At 34.5% G+C, this 15420-nt stretch overlaps 1 protein-coding gene across 2 annotated transcripts in view; it reads right to left on the bottom strand.

The window, feature by feature from the left end:
• RUNDC3B (RUN domain containing 3B) overlaps positions 1–15420 on the bottom strand; it is a 198651-nt gene that overhangs the window by 101225 nt on the left and 82006 nt on the right. For both annotated transcript variants that reach the window (XM_010370648.2, XM_010370649.2), the window contains exon 4: positions 8965–9050. In XM_010370648.2, the coding sequence (XP_010368950.1) occupies positions 8965–9050 (86 nt within the window). The remainder of the gene's footprint in view (positions 1–8964; positions 9051–15420) is intronic.

The raw sequence follows: 15420 nt of genomic DNA, 5'->3' as shown, positions 1-15420 counted from the left end.
CTTTTTGTAAAACAAAAATATTTTAAAAGAATTTAATTTATGGTATGGTTAATAAGGAATATTAAATGAATAAAAAGTATAAAACGGAAAAAATAGACAACTATTTACTCTCTGACAGATGTAAGGCTGCAAACAAATACAGTGGGGAGACTAGCTTGGAATAAATGTTTTTTATTTTCTTGGACCTACTGAAATTCCTTTTACTGATTTATATAAAAGGAGAAAAATGAAAACTGGCCCAACAAAAATTAGTAAAATAAATGGAAGGATTTTTTACAGATTCTACTGAGGTGTCCTGCAGAAAGATAAAATATTTAGACAAATACATATTTGTTTTTTTGAGACTCTGAGACTTTGTCCCTGGTCCAATAACTAAGTTGGCTATTGGCAGAATATATTATTAACCCTTGAAAGAACTATGCTTCTAACGGTTTCAGACCACTAAATTCTATGAGACATATGAATTTGGAAGACAATCTTGTTTTTTTGATATTGGCAATAACCCATTATTCCTAGTACTTCTTATATAAGAAAAGGTCTACTCTTCTTATATAAGAAAAGGTCTACCTTTCTTATTTTTCATCTTGAACCTACCATTGTTTAAAAAATACATTCCAAAAATCAGCTCAAAACTATTCTTGCTTGCTTTCTAATGGCACCTTTGTACTAGGGAGTACTGAAGAACACCACACCAAAAAATTAACTGGTTTGAGAAATTTTTTAAAATCTAAAGGTCTTTTATATGTGTGTGCATATAATAATCTTTTAATGAGTTTTTGGCTTTAGTTTTAATCATCAGTAAATAAGTAAATTTTCTAAGCGAATGATTTAAGCAAAATGGTTGCTATATGTAAAATCAATAATTCCACTGAAAAAAACCATACCTTAAGTATAAGGCCTGATTTAATATAACAGCAAAAGAGGAAAGAAAAAATGGAAGAGGAAGGGCTAGTTAAGAGAATTGCCCATTATATGCTGAACTTTTAAATTATTACTTCTGGTTAAGAAAAAAATTTTTCAGAAGATATACTTCTGAGCTTGAGATAATAGATTTTAAAGTAATTCAGTATTTAGAAAACTGAATTGATCTGAGAAGATATTTTTACCATTTAATCAAAAACTTCATTGATGTGTATGAAAAAGGTAGAAGCTGTCTTGAAAAATTAATTTATTCTCTTATGCAAACTAATATATCAATAATTTGACTAAAAATATGATTCCTGTGGTCAATACTTTCAAAGTAAAATTTCAACCTTTTCATTTTACCTCATTGAAAAATTGGAACATTAAACTTTGCTTATATAACCAAGGTCATACAATAAATGAGCCATGAGTAAAGCCTGAGATGACTAATCCAATAATAGTAAGATATATATACTAAAAATTCCCTTTTTTTAGTTAAAAATATTTTTTGTTCTAAAGAAAATTTTTATGCCAGGCCTGGTGGCTAATGCCTGTAATCCCAGCACTTTTGGAGCCTTAACAGGCAGATCCTTTGAGCCCAGGAGTTAGAGAGCAGCCTGGGCAACATGGTGAAACCCCATCCATACAAAAAATACAAAAAAATTAGCCGGACATGGTGGTACATGCCTGCAGTCCCAGCTACTTGGGAGGCTGAGGTGGGAGGATTGATTGAGTCAAGAAGGCAGAGGTTGAAGCGAGCTGAGATGGCCCCACTGCACTCCAGCCTGGGTGACAGAGCAAAACCCTTTCTCCAAAAAAAAAAAAAAAACATATATATAAAACACATATATATGTATATGTATAAATGAGAAGAATCTAACCAAAACATTGTACTGCTTAATTTCAATATATTATAAATGTTGAAAGTACCAAAGTAAAAAATACATATGAAACTTCCATTTAAAGATTTATATATTAGAGACTATACCTTTAAATATACTTTTATATTTCAGAAGTGAAGAAAAATTACAAGCAACTATTTGATACTACTGTGATCTGGGAAAAAAACTTCCTGATATTATTAGGTATACCACCCTTTCCAAGTATTTATATGTCGATTAGAAAAACATTAGTGACTAGAAAAGTATTTAAAATAATGCCCTTACAAGAATATGCTTTTCTTTTACCATATATAATTTAACTCTAACTGAAATATATTCCTATAATGCCACCTTACTGTCCACTCTGTAAGAATATTTTAAGGAATTATAAGTAGTTCAATAACAAATATCCTTTGGATGGGATCCAAGGTGAATAATAAATATAAATTATGTTGATACTATCTAATGTTATGCTTCAAATTTTCCTTTTGTGGGAGTCAAAAGTTATTCTACGTATTTGAAAACACAATTATTAAAATATGAGAAAGCTTGTGTTATAAACCAAAGAAAATTCATTATTGGCATGCTTGTTCTCTTCCCCCAGTTTAATATAAGAAACTACTAAAAGGGGATATAAGAAAATTCTCCCTCATGACATATAACACAGATCCTTGCGTTATAAATAGATGTTATATTCAAAGTCAAATTTAATTAAAATGAAAAACTGATGAAAAAGTCAACCTCCAAAGGTCTTGCCAAGAATGTGAGATTCATTAATTATTTTAATCAACAAATATATATTATATATTAAGTTCCTTTTATGTGACAAGAACTGTGCTAGGTACTATAGTTACAATGGTAAATAAGTTAGATTTAGATCCTCTCTATGGAGCATATAGTCTAGGGGAACAGAAAAGCAAGAAACAAAAGAAAAAGATAATTACAGATGATGATAAATATAAAGTAAATAAACAGGTTGTTGAGGTAGAGACAAAGGGAAGGAAAGTCCAACTTTGGAAAGAGTCATTAAGTAAGGCATTCTCAAGTGTTTAACCTGATACCTTAGCCCACATAAGTCCGATCACACAATGATCTGTAGGCCACAGAACATTAATAATAATAATAATGAACACTTATTGAGTGGCAGGCATAGTAATAACTTCACATGAATCATCTTGTTAACTTTGCCGCTACATATTATTCTCCAGAGAGATTAAGCAACTTGTCCAAGACAGATACAGCTAGAGTAGAGAAACCAGGATCTGACTCCAGGAAATATGACAGCCACAGGGCCTTCTGGCTAATGTAATAAGAAATCATTTCAATGTTTTAAGTGGGAGTTGACATAATCTCTTTTACTTTTAAGATCAGCTGGAAGCTAGATGGCTACTAAATGCGGGCAAACTGGAAGGTCGGGAGGCCAACAGGTGAGCCTTGGACAACAGATAAAAGAGATCTAGATGAGTGTAAGAGCAGTGGAGATAAAGGTAAATAAATAGATTCAAAATACATTTGGAGGTAGGATCAGTAAGACTTGCTTACGGATTAATTACAGGGAATGAGGGAGAAAGAGGAATCAGGTATGATTTTTAGATACTCCCTTAATCAATTATGTAGGTAGGCAGTGATACCATTTGCTAAGAAGGGGTGAACAGAGTTACAGGGAAAAAAAAAAAAAACAGTATATCTGAACTATCTAGCTAGAGGTTTAAATGTGGTATCATGGTCACATGGATGGTATTTCAAGTCAGGGGAATGGATGAAACTCCAGGAAGAGAGAATAGAGAGAAAAATGAACAGAGGAAAAAAAGCAGAAAATACAGGACTGAGCCCAGAGAATATGAACAGTCAGATATTGTTCAGTGGAAAAGATGAAGAAAAAGACAGCAATTAAGGAAAAGTCATGGAATGTTGCATAATTTAAAGGTGCAGAGATTTTTTTCAAGAATGATGAAGTAGTCAACTTCTACTGGAAGTAGCTGGGAGATGGAGTACAATGTGGACAGAGAAATATCCATTACATTGGGTAGTTTGTAGATTATTAGCAATTGGTATTCTTTTAAAAATTCTTGGTGGAGTGATGAGGGGCAGAAGCCAGAGAAAAGTGGATAAGAGAATGACTCTAAAGTAAGAAAATGATGGCAGTGCGAAGAAGTGCTTCGGAGAAGTCTGGTGATGAAGTGGAATTGTGAAATTAGCATTGGCAGAGGGGAATTATAGGTTCCATGGAGAATCTTTTTCTTTTTAAGGTAGGAGGTACCGGTATATGTTCTATAAGGGTGGGATTGATCCAGCAGTAGTAAAGAGATTGAGGATGAGGAGACAGAAAGTTGATAACTAAAGGAAGAGGGGAATCACACACTATCTGGTGTTTTGTGATTGGCTTCTTTGCTAAGCTTAGTAGGTTTTCAAGGTACATCCATGTGGCAGCATGAATCAGTACTTCATTTCTTTTTACGCCTGAATAATATTCCGCTACATGGATACAGACACACATGCACCTAGGAGTCATGTGCTGGGTCATATGGTAACTCTATGTTTAACCTTTTGAAAAATTGCCAGGTTGCTTTTCAAAGTGAGTGCACAATTTTCTTTTCCCCCCAGCAATGTATGAAAGATTCAGTTTTTCAAAATCCTCACCAAAATCTGTTATTAAGTGATTTTTTGAACATAACCATCCTAGTTAGTATGCAGGGTTATTTCATTGTGGTTTTGCATTTCCCTGATGGCTAATGATGTCAAACAATATTTTAGTGTTTATTAGCCATCTGTATACTCCCCTTGGAGAAGTGTCTATTCAGATTCATTGCCCATTTTTAAATAAGTTGTCTTTTTATTACTGAGTTGTAAAAGTTATTTATATACATTGTAGATACAAAACCCTTATCACAGGGGTCCCCAACCCCTGGGCCATGAACCAGAACCTGTCCATGGCCTGTTAGGAACTGGAGCTGCAGGGCAGGAGGTAAGTGGTGGGCCAGTGAACATTATCACCTGAGCTCCAGCTCCTTCACTTAGGCATTAGATTCTCACAGGAGTAAGAACCCTACTGTGAACTGCACGTGTGAAGGATCTAGGTTGCATGTGCCTTATGATACTCTAACTAATGCCTGATGATCTGAGGTGCAACAGTTTCATCCTGAAACCATTCCCTGCCACCACGGTCCGTGGAAACACTGTCTTCCACAAAACCAGTCCCTGCTGCCAAAAAGGTTGGGGACCGCTGCCTTATCAGATTATGATCTGTAAAAATTGTCTCCTATTCTGTCATCTTTTTGCCTTCTTCATGGTGTCCTCTGAAACACAAAGTGTTAATTTTTATTATGTTCAATGTATCTTCTATCTTAATAATGTAAAACTTTAATACATACTCAGATTCCAAAATGCATTCTTAACTCTTAAAAGATTTTGGTTACTTATCACTATTCGGTTTACTTTTCTGTAATTGAGAAAAGTGTTTGTCAACTCATTTTTTCTCTTTGTGACAGCTCAGTAATTTACAAAGTTTTATTTTATACTTTACTGCTTCCTTCGATTTGTGCTATAACATTGTGAAAATTAATATTTCTTTTGAACACAACTTTTTCATTATAAATTAAATACTGTGATATAATTGCAAAGTAAACAAATGAATTTCCATAAAGCTAATTTATCTTTATATTTTCCAAATTTTTTACTTCAAATTCTTGTTACATTTTCAATTGTGTTTGAAATATCATATAGTATTTTCAATTTAAATTTACTAATTATTTTTTAGTCTGTGGGTAAAGAGAAATTAAAAATTTGAACAAATTAATTCAGTTTTTATGTCAGTTCTCATTTGAAGGTCTCCCAGTAACCTACCAAAACAAGTCTCTCTATTTTTTTTTTTTTTTTTTGAGACGGAGTCTCGCTCTGTCGCCCAGGCTGGAGTGCAGTGGCCGGATCTCAGCTCACTGCAAGCTCCGCCTCCCGGGTTCACGCCATTCTCCTGTCTCAGCCTCCCGAGTAGCTGGGACTACAGGCGCCCGCCGGGTCGCCCGGCTAGTTTTTTGTATTTTTAGTAGAGACGGGGTTTCACCATGTCAGCCAGGATGGTCTTGATCTCCTGACCTCGTGATCCGCCTGTCTCGGCCTCCCAAAGTGCTGGGATTACAGGCTTGAGCCACCGCGCCCGGCCTCTCTTTTTTTTTTTTTTTTTTTTTAGCTTAGATTCTAATCTTCACTCTGCCAACTTCTCAACTCTGGCTATTTTCCAATTATACCCCAACCCCTAAGCCATGTAACTCTTCAAAGTTTTTGTTCGTTTTTACAACTGCTCATTAAGACATCCTACACCTTAGCAAAAAGATCACACATATTTCTTCAATGCTTTGGAGCCACAGTCATGCATTCAAAATTTATTTTATCTCTACTCCCACCCTTCCTCCACCCAAACTTATCCTTGGGTTTTCACTGATTAGTGCTTTCAAGCCTGCCTGCCTTAGTTCATGAAGCTCCTCCTCTGGTACTGGGATAAACACTTGCATTACTATTTTAAAGGCTATCATTACTCTTTATCTGTGAAGAGTAGAACATGAAGAAATCTACTTTATTCAGATATTCTCTAGATTCCTAAAGATTAGAGATAATTTCTCATTCTTCTAGGAGTACTTACTTCAGGAAGCATCCAGATAAAAGGTAAGGTACAAATACTCTTTCTAATTGTTTGTATTTTACAAATCTAATCTTATGAATATACTTGTCTTGACTAGAAGTTTGCAATCAAATTTAATTAGAATTAAGAAATTTCTTTGGTTTCATCTCAGTAAAAAAAAGATAGTGTAAATAGAGGGACAAAAATAAGATTTTTTTCCACACTTTTAAGTTAACTTGTAAGATAAAAATTCTGAAATAACACCCTACTTACTTCCTTTGAGAGTTACAAAGCCATTATATTCACATTTAAATGCTATTATTCAATAAATGTATATGTATAAATATTATATGCATGTGTGCATATATCTATGTATTAGACATATATATATGAACATTGTACGCTAAGCCATGTTTCTGTTTGAAGACTGCATGTTTATGTATTGTTACAAGAATATTTTTACTTCATGTACTTTTTTAGAGCTGAATCATTTCCTTTCTATGAAAAAGCAGGTTAACATGTAAGAACAAGGCAGAAAGCATTTCCTTTAAATATTTAAACTACTTGTTCTAAAAATAATCTATTCAAGAACTATTTCTACCCCACCCAATCATTTAAACTAAGAAACAAGACTAACAATTTAGAGAGATTATTAATTATTTAATTTCTATTTGGAAAAGACTATCATAACTTTGATTCAATATTGTAATTGCACAGGAAATGATTACTATGCAAACTAGATTTTGATTTAATTAACATAGGATTTTTAGAATTGAGCTACTAGATTCTGATACTATTCTTTGTTTTCATTTTCAAAGCCTTAGTATCCTCAATGCTTAAGTTTCATAATGAAACTTAGTTATGATAAACAAATGTTTCATTTTATAAAGTTCATTTCAAATGTCTAAGGGTTTATCATCATCTCATTGTTTATCTTGGGAAATATCTCAAGTGTCACGTTGCTTGAAAAGAAGTTAAATAAGTATATATCAGATGTACTTTATGCAAATATTTCTTTTAGCTAAAAGTCTTTCTATTCTGGTCAAACTTACAATCATGACAATTATATTTTTTGTATCTCAAAATTAAAAGTTTACTATTATATCACCACGAAAAATAAAGGCAACTGAATAAAGATACTTAATTAGTACCAGCTAGTTAGTTGAAAGAACGTGTCATAATAAATGCCCAGATTTTCTCCAAATCCAGAATGTCAAACCCTGCATTAGGATATGGAATTTAAGATCTCAAAGATATGATTTCTTTGTGCTTATTTTTTTCTATCAAAACTAGTTTATAGTTGTAATTATTTTCTCTTCTTTCAGAAATATGATTAATGAGGTAGAGAAAAGAATGGTAATTTAGATATATCTCAGGCAGCTCTGCCCAACAGAACCTTCTGTGATGAGGAAAACACTCTAAATCTGTCCAATTGGGTAACCATGAGCTACATGTGGCCATGGGACATCTGAAATGTGATACAGCACTTGAGAAATTAAATTTGTAATTTTATGTAATATTAATTAATTTAAATTTATATATGGCATGTGTTAGTGGCTACTACATTGAACAGTTTATGTCTAAGTTATTAAAATTATTAAACCTTTTCGTTTACAAATACTTTTGATATGGAGAAAAGTGGCTTCTTCAACAGCAACAAATAAAGATTAGTAGTTGAGTGCTAATTAGGAATGACTGTTGTCCTAATATGTACCTTTTTCTACCATCATAAAAAATTAACAAAGTCCTATTTTTCACATGGCACAGGATGTCATCTTTATACAATCCAAGAAAAACAATGGTTTAGATTTTCCTAAAAAGATAAGCAAAAATTAATTATACATATGAATTAAATAAATTACTAATTATATTCTTTTTTTTTTTTTTTTTGAGACAGAGTTTCTCTCTTGTTGCCCAGGCTGGGGTGCAATGGCACAATCTCGGCTCACCACAACCTCTGCCTCCTGGGTTCAAGCTATTCTCCTGCCTCAGCCTCCCGAGTAGCTGGGATTACAGGCATGTACCACCATGCCTGGCTAATTTTGTATTTTTAGTAGAGATGGGGTTTCTCCATGTTGGTCAGGCTGGTCTTGAACTCCAGATCTCCGGTGATCTGCCAGCCTCAGCCTCCCAAAGTGCTGGGATTATAGGTGTGAGCCACCGCGCCCGGCCAATTTATATTCTTTACAAGCAAAAATATAAGGAAACACTGTGGTGGTGAAAATAAAAAAGATGCTATTGAAATTTCATAGTTAAATCTTCAAATCCATCAGGGAATAGTCTATGAGGAGAATGAAGCTTCAAGAGTTGAAAGAGTACGAATCAGAAATGATTTAGAAGAAGGATATTCCAGGTATAATGTGTATCTTTTTACAGAAAGGTAGATGTATGTTTAGTTGACAAATTACATTTTCGTAAGAAACAGTGGATTTATCTGAGTAGTAACAAAATGAGGAAATAAAATGGTTGAAGATTTTAGAAACTGATTCTTCATCCTATTCTGATTTTTAAGTCTTTAGGTGATTCTTTCAAATATATATTAGAAAATTAAAAGGACTTTTAAACCTGGTTGTTTTGAAGTCTCTCAGAGCTGTAGAGATGTATTCAGATAAATGTTTTTCCATGAGTGCTACTCTGATCCAGGCTCTACCCTAAAAGGAAGAAAAAAGAATCAAATATAAAAAAAATTAAAAAAATATTTTGTCACTGTGCCATCAAAAATATAAGTATTTTAATATGTAAAAACAGCCATTCAAAATATACATTTGATAACAACTAAGAAAAATATTTAAGTAGATAAAAATAGATAAATTTTGATTATCTAGAGTATATATTTTGTTTTTCTGAATAGGTAGGGTACAGCATGTCAAACTAACTTTCTGTCCTCTGAAGGGACAGAACATTAATGCTGAGCTACTTGGGTTAGAGACTTCTTTTGAATTACATAATGTAATTATATAGCTCTCTACTTCAATACCCCAAATCAACAAACTAATTAAAATGAGCCCTCTCATAAATCATGAAAAACAGAGTTCTCTCTCATTAATAAAGATAATCAGTCTTAACATCACTTATTTAACAAAATTTTCAATCCTGTCCTTCCAGTGGGAAGTTTTATACAACTAGTAATAAAATCCAAATTTCATGATTTATCATGAATCCAAATCATGAGTTATTGAATTTGGTGTCCCCAGAGAATTCTAAAAGCTATTACCAAATATTTAAACTAGAAAAACAAACAACAAAAAACAGAAGCCAGCAATTCTAGCACAGAATCACAGAAACAGACAATTCTTATTAAATGTAATTAATTTTCTTATGGACTTTCTATTTAGAACGAAAGAATATAAGAGATCATATTTGTAAGTAAGAATTTTATAAGTCAATTATTTTCATTTTCACTCAACTCTTTCACAAATCTCTAAAAAACTTCATGAAGACTGAATATATAAAAAATCAAAACACTGCAATGGCAGTATAAAGGTGACACTAATCAATATACATGATTGTCAACTGCCAGAAAGGGAAAAAAAAACATACTCTAGAAACATCTACAAGTGTAGTGAATTCAGCAAACTCTGGGATAGGAAAAGTCACAAAGGAGTCAATCTAGGCAGTAGTAGAATGCAGGCTAGAAGCAGCAGTACTACTACTGGGAAGAAAACGAACGATATGGGTGTGGTTAGCATGCAAGTCAATTTACCTATCAAGCTCAACATCCCTTTTAGCTTAGCTGTGGTTGATTGGAACCGAGGAAGGAAGAGGCAAGCTACCGGCTGGCCAGTAGTCTCAAAATTCTCTCTTGAAATTTCATCTAAAAGACACAGAAACTAATAGTGGTGTCTTGAATCAAAAGGTTACAATTTCACCAATGAAGTCAGGAAAATTGCTCTCCAGAGAAAATTCAGCACAGGAGTCTATGCTGTTACTAGATAAGAAATGTAGGGAAAATCTTCCTTCCTGATTTATTAATTTCAATCCACACAAAACTGGGCTGCATTTAGTTTCCTGTATTTGAATGTATATGAAATTCTGTTATATTGTAAGAATAAGTCGCGCTAATTTTAACGGTTTCCTTTCTTTAACAAAGGAACTTTCACTAGCACAGAAGATAAACAGACTTATAAAGATTGTTTGGGTCAAGAAGTAGAACAACTTAAAAACTAGATTAAGGAATTTAGACCTTTTCAGTTGGTAATAGTGATCCATAAAATGAAGGTTTATGAAAAAATAAATAAGTAAAAGTAGTCAACACTTAAAAATGTAATTAATATGTGCTAAGCCCTGTTTTAAGAGCTTTATATACATTAAGAAGATAAGTAATTCTCCCAGTAATTGTGTGAGTTAGGTTACAACACTATCCCTACTTTATGCACAAATGAAAAAGACACAATTAGAAGAGAAGAAATTCATTTTACTACCACCAAACTGACCAGCCTAATTATGTTAATACCTATACACTCCACCTTCTTTCCTGTTTCAGGGAATGAGCTGTCAGCATTTAAGAGAGTTAAAAAAAAAAAAAGAAAGAAAAAAAAAGCAGAGTAGGAAAATTAAAATTCAATTATAAATATCTGACAGACAACTCTTATCCATAAAATACAATGAATTTTTAAAAACCTGTAAGAAGAAAACAATTTAAAAATGGGTTTGCAATGGGATGATTTTTAACTATAGATTACATTGCTTTAGCAAATATTAGATATTCAGATATTTCCACGCTTTTTGTGTTAGTTTTGGTGAGAAATTTTTTAAAAGAAACTTCCCATTTCTTCTAAATTTTCAAATTTATATAATAGATGTGAAGTTATTCGTAATATCCTTTTTCAGGATTTTTAATGTCTGTGAGATATACACACTTGGCCTCTTCTTCATTCCTCATATTGGTAATTTATATTATCTTTTGATCTTCTTGAATAGTCTTGCTAGAAGCTTATAAATTGCATTAATCTTTTTAAAAACACTTTTAGTTTGGTTGATTTTCTTACATATTTGTTTCAATTTTATTGAATTTTTACTGTTATTTCTTTCCTTCTACTTTGACTTTAATGTATATCTTTTTTCACAGCTTCTTGAGATGAAACTTTTGATCACCAATTTCCAGTTTCCTTTCTTTTATAAAATACACAAAAGCCTATTTAAGCCTATTCCTCTAAGCACAAGTTTATTTTTATATGTTGTATTTTCATTATCAGTACTTTCCAAATATTTTTCAATTTCAACGGTGATTTATTTTTTCATCCATGGATTACTTAGCAGTTCTCCTCAGTTTCACTCATACAGACATTTTCTTGTTATTTTTTCCTTGTTTATTTTTGATTCTAGCTTAATTCCACTGTGGTTAGAGAACATACTTTATAAAATTTCAATCCTCTGAAATTCACTGAGATAAATTATGGCTCAGAAAATGGTCAATTTAGTATAACTCCTCTGTGTGTATAAGACTGTATATTTTGTAGTTTTATCTGTTTTTTGTTTTGTCTTGTTTTTTTCTTTTCTTTCTTTCTTTCTTTCTTTTTTTTTTTTTTTGAGACAGGGTCTTGCTCTGTCACCCAGGCTGGAGTGCAGTGGTGCGATCTCAGCTCACTGCATGCAACCTCGGCCTCACAGGATCAAGTGATCCTCCCACCTCAGCCTCCCAAGTAGCTGGGGCTACAGGTGCATACCACCATACCTGGCTAATTTTTGTATTTTTTATATAGACTGGGTTTCACCATGTTGCCGAGACTGGTCTTGAAATCCTGAGCTCAACTGATCTGCTCACCTTGGCCTCCCAAAGTGCTGGGATTACAAATGTGAGTGATCACACCTGGCCTTCGAATTTTAACATATTCCAATAATCTAGTAATTTTATGTATTTCAGTTTTCTCATAATATTCATATTTCCATTTTCTTGAACCTATTTCAATTGCTTAAAAGTCCATAATCTCTATTACCCATAGGTTTGTTTCAATTGTCTTTTTTATTTTTCTTGATTACAGTCATTCAATCTTGTTTCTTGATGTGCCTGATGATTTTTTACTGTATACTGGACATTCTGTATGAAAATTTACAGCAACTCTGAGGCTACCTTTCTCCAGAGTAGATTTAATAGCAGTTCTTGTTTTTAGCTAGATTTGGCTTTCTTAGGTTTCTGGTTGCTTATCTTGTACATTCCTTCTGTTGTTGAATTAGACCAGCTGCTGAATATGCTAGTCACATCAGACATCCATATATCCATGCATCCTTCCATCCAACAAATTTGCTGTGCAAATATTGAGCATGGTAAGCAAGGTGCAGAATACAAGATATGGCCATGATTAAAAGTTCAGATGTTATTCTCAGTGCAGTGGGGGAGCTACTTGAGAGTTTTTTTAATTGATAGAATATTGTAATCTGATTTGCATTTTATAAGATCAACTTGGTGCTGAAGGGATAATAAGTTGAAGGGAGGAGTAGAAGCAGAGAATTTATTTAGAAGGGTGTAATTGGAGTCTAAAACAGAGTTGATCCCAGAGGTAAGAAAACCATCAGGTTCCAGTGATAACAGAATATCTTGTATTAGAGGGACCTACTGCTGAGAACAACTATAAAAGTTGAATAAAATAAGCGAAGTAACACATTTAAGATATAAGAGAGCAACCAAGGCATGAGAACTTGAGTGGCCACAGTCCTGGAGAGACGGATGTTACATGAGCTGAGCCGCACATCCATCTTGGCTTTAGCCTAAAGTTATTTGTCTATTCACATCCTAGGTATAGAGACTAAGCAGAAAGCAGTGGAGGTGGGGATTTTTATTTCCTTGGGCAGATAAACATAAGTTGGAGCTTGGAACTGCCACTGAACTGCAGACAAATGTGCCTGGAGTTGTGCATGCAGTTTTCCTATGGGGTCGTTGCCAACTTAAGTCATCTGTAGCTCAAAGCAAAGTCCCATAAGCAAAGCTGAAAGCAGCAGGGAAGAGGTAAAACAGCTGATTGATGATTTCACAGTCTAGTTCTGGAGAGAGAGAGGTTAGAGTTCAAGGGCAAACAAGGTGAAGGGCAACTGCAAACACTCCAGGTTTTTACTTGAGGCCCCTGAAAGACTATCTTTGGAGTAGGGGAAATTACGAAGATTAATGCAAAAAAAGGCCTAAAAATAGTCCCCTAAATTGTGTGAGGAGATTTTCTAGTACTCTGACTGACTGCCAAAATAGCTGCAAATGTATTGGAGATACAAAGATTACAAACATGATCCTCAACTCAAATATTTTATTCTATTGTTAGGCTATGTTTAAGTTTTACAAAATAGGCTAAACTAGTCACAGATTCTTAGTAGAGAAAGGGAATGGTTAGCATTTCATTGTTGTTGTTGTTGTTGTTGTTGTTTTAGATGGAGTCTCTGTTGCCCAGGTTGCAGTGCAATGGCATGATCTCCGCTCACTGTAACCTTTGCCTCCTGGGTTCAAGCGATTCTCCTGCCTCAGCCTCCAGAGTAGCTGGGATTACAGGCATGCGCTACCACTCCTGGCTAATTTTTCTTTTTTTTTTTTTTTTTTTTGAGACGAAGTCTCGCTCTGTCTCCCAGGCTAAAGTGCAGTGGCGCGATCTTGGCTCACTGCAAGCTCCGCCTCCCAGGTTTACGCCATTCTCCTGCCTCAGCCTCCCGAGTAGCTGGGACTGCAGGCGCCCGCCATCTCGCCCAGCTAGTTTTTTGTATTTTTTAATAGAGACGGGGTTTCACCGCGTAGGCCAGGATGGTCTCGATCTCCTGACCTCGTGATCCACCCGTCTCGGCCTCCCAAAGTGCTGGGATTACAGGCTTGAGCCACCGCGCCCGGCCATAAATTTTTCATATTTTAAGTAGAGATAGGGTTTTGCCATGTTGGCCAGGCTGGTCTCGAACTGCTGACCTCAGGTGATCCACCTGCCTTGGCCTCCCAAAGTGCTGGGATTACAGGTGTGAGCCACCACGCCTGGCCCATTGATCTTAACCTAGACAAAAGTGTGAGATTGTCCATGGTGACAAGCTTCTATGATATGAATCTAAGTGGTACCAGGACAGATAATCGTGATAGAATTGTGATAAAGTGTACTGAGCTGTATACTGTTCACCAGGCAAATTTAGCTGTGTTTCAGTTCTGAAATATCTTTTCACATATGTCAAGGTAAAATGACACTATGCTAGTAGTCATTCAAGATTGCAGCTCTAAGCCTCAATAAACCTGCCATCTGAGGCATCTGTTTAATCCTTCAATCCAGGCACGTGACAGATGTGACTTACTGAGTAGATTAAATAAACTGCTCTTTTCATTGCAATTAATAAAGACAAAGGTAATCTTCCTCCACAGACTCTTCCCAGCATAACCAGGCAACTCAAAGAATTCTCTTTCCCCACTAAACGGAATCTGTTTGAGGCCTGAGCAAAACAAAGATATAAATGCAGGATTTGGAACATGGTTGTTCTATGGTGTTTTGATACTCAATACCAATACTTCACAGAATAAATATTAAATCTCTGCTGGATAACATTTTGCTGTGCAGGAATTAGTTCCAAGAGCCTTGTTAAGAGAGTTGGTCGGCTAGGGTTTGGGTTTCTTTCTTCTACCCAGGTCCAAATGCTACATTTCTAATGTTTATTAACTTCTTAATTACTTTTTGTATTTTGGGATATGCTAGTTTCATAAATATATCCTCCCCTCTATTGAAAGGGTTTAGAATATACTGTTATGTTCCTCTCTCCTACTTTTGATTTGAAAATGAGAACGTTTATGTAGCATCTAGAATACTTCTTATAGATTTGATTTATTCAAATTACAGCTAATGTTTAACCTTAGCCTAAACCTTAGCAAAAAGAAACCTAGATACAATTCTTAAGTCATAAAGAAAACATAAAGGAAAACTGAGACTGGGTGCTGTGGCTCACGCCTATAATCCCAGCACTTTGCGAGGCCGAGGTGGGCAGATTACTTGAACTCTGGAGTTTGAGATCAGCCTGGCCAATATGGTGAAACCCCATCTCTACCAAAATTACAAAAATTAGCCACGTGTGGTGGCACAC

Source organism: Rhinopithecus roxellana, chromosome 6, assembly GCF_007565055.1.
Source record: "Rhinopithecus roxellana isolate Shanxi Qingling chromosome 6, ASM756505v1, whole genome shotgun sequence".
In the NCBI taxonomy this organism is placed as follows: domain Eukaryota; kingdom Metazoa; phylum Chordata; class Mammalia; order Primates; family Cercopithecidae; genus Rhinopithecus; species Rhinopithecus roxellana.
This window is presented reverse-complemented; position numbering and strand designations above follow the sequence as displayed.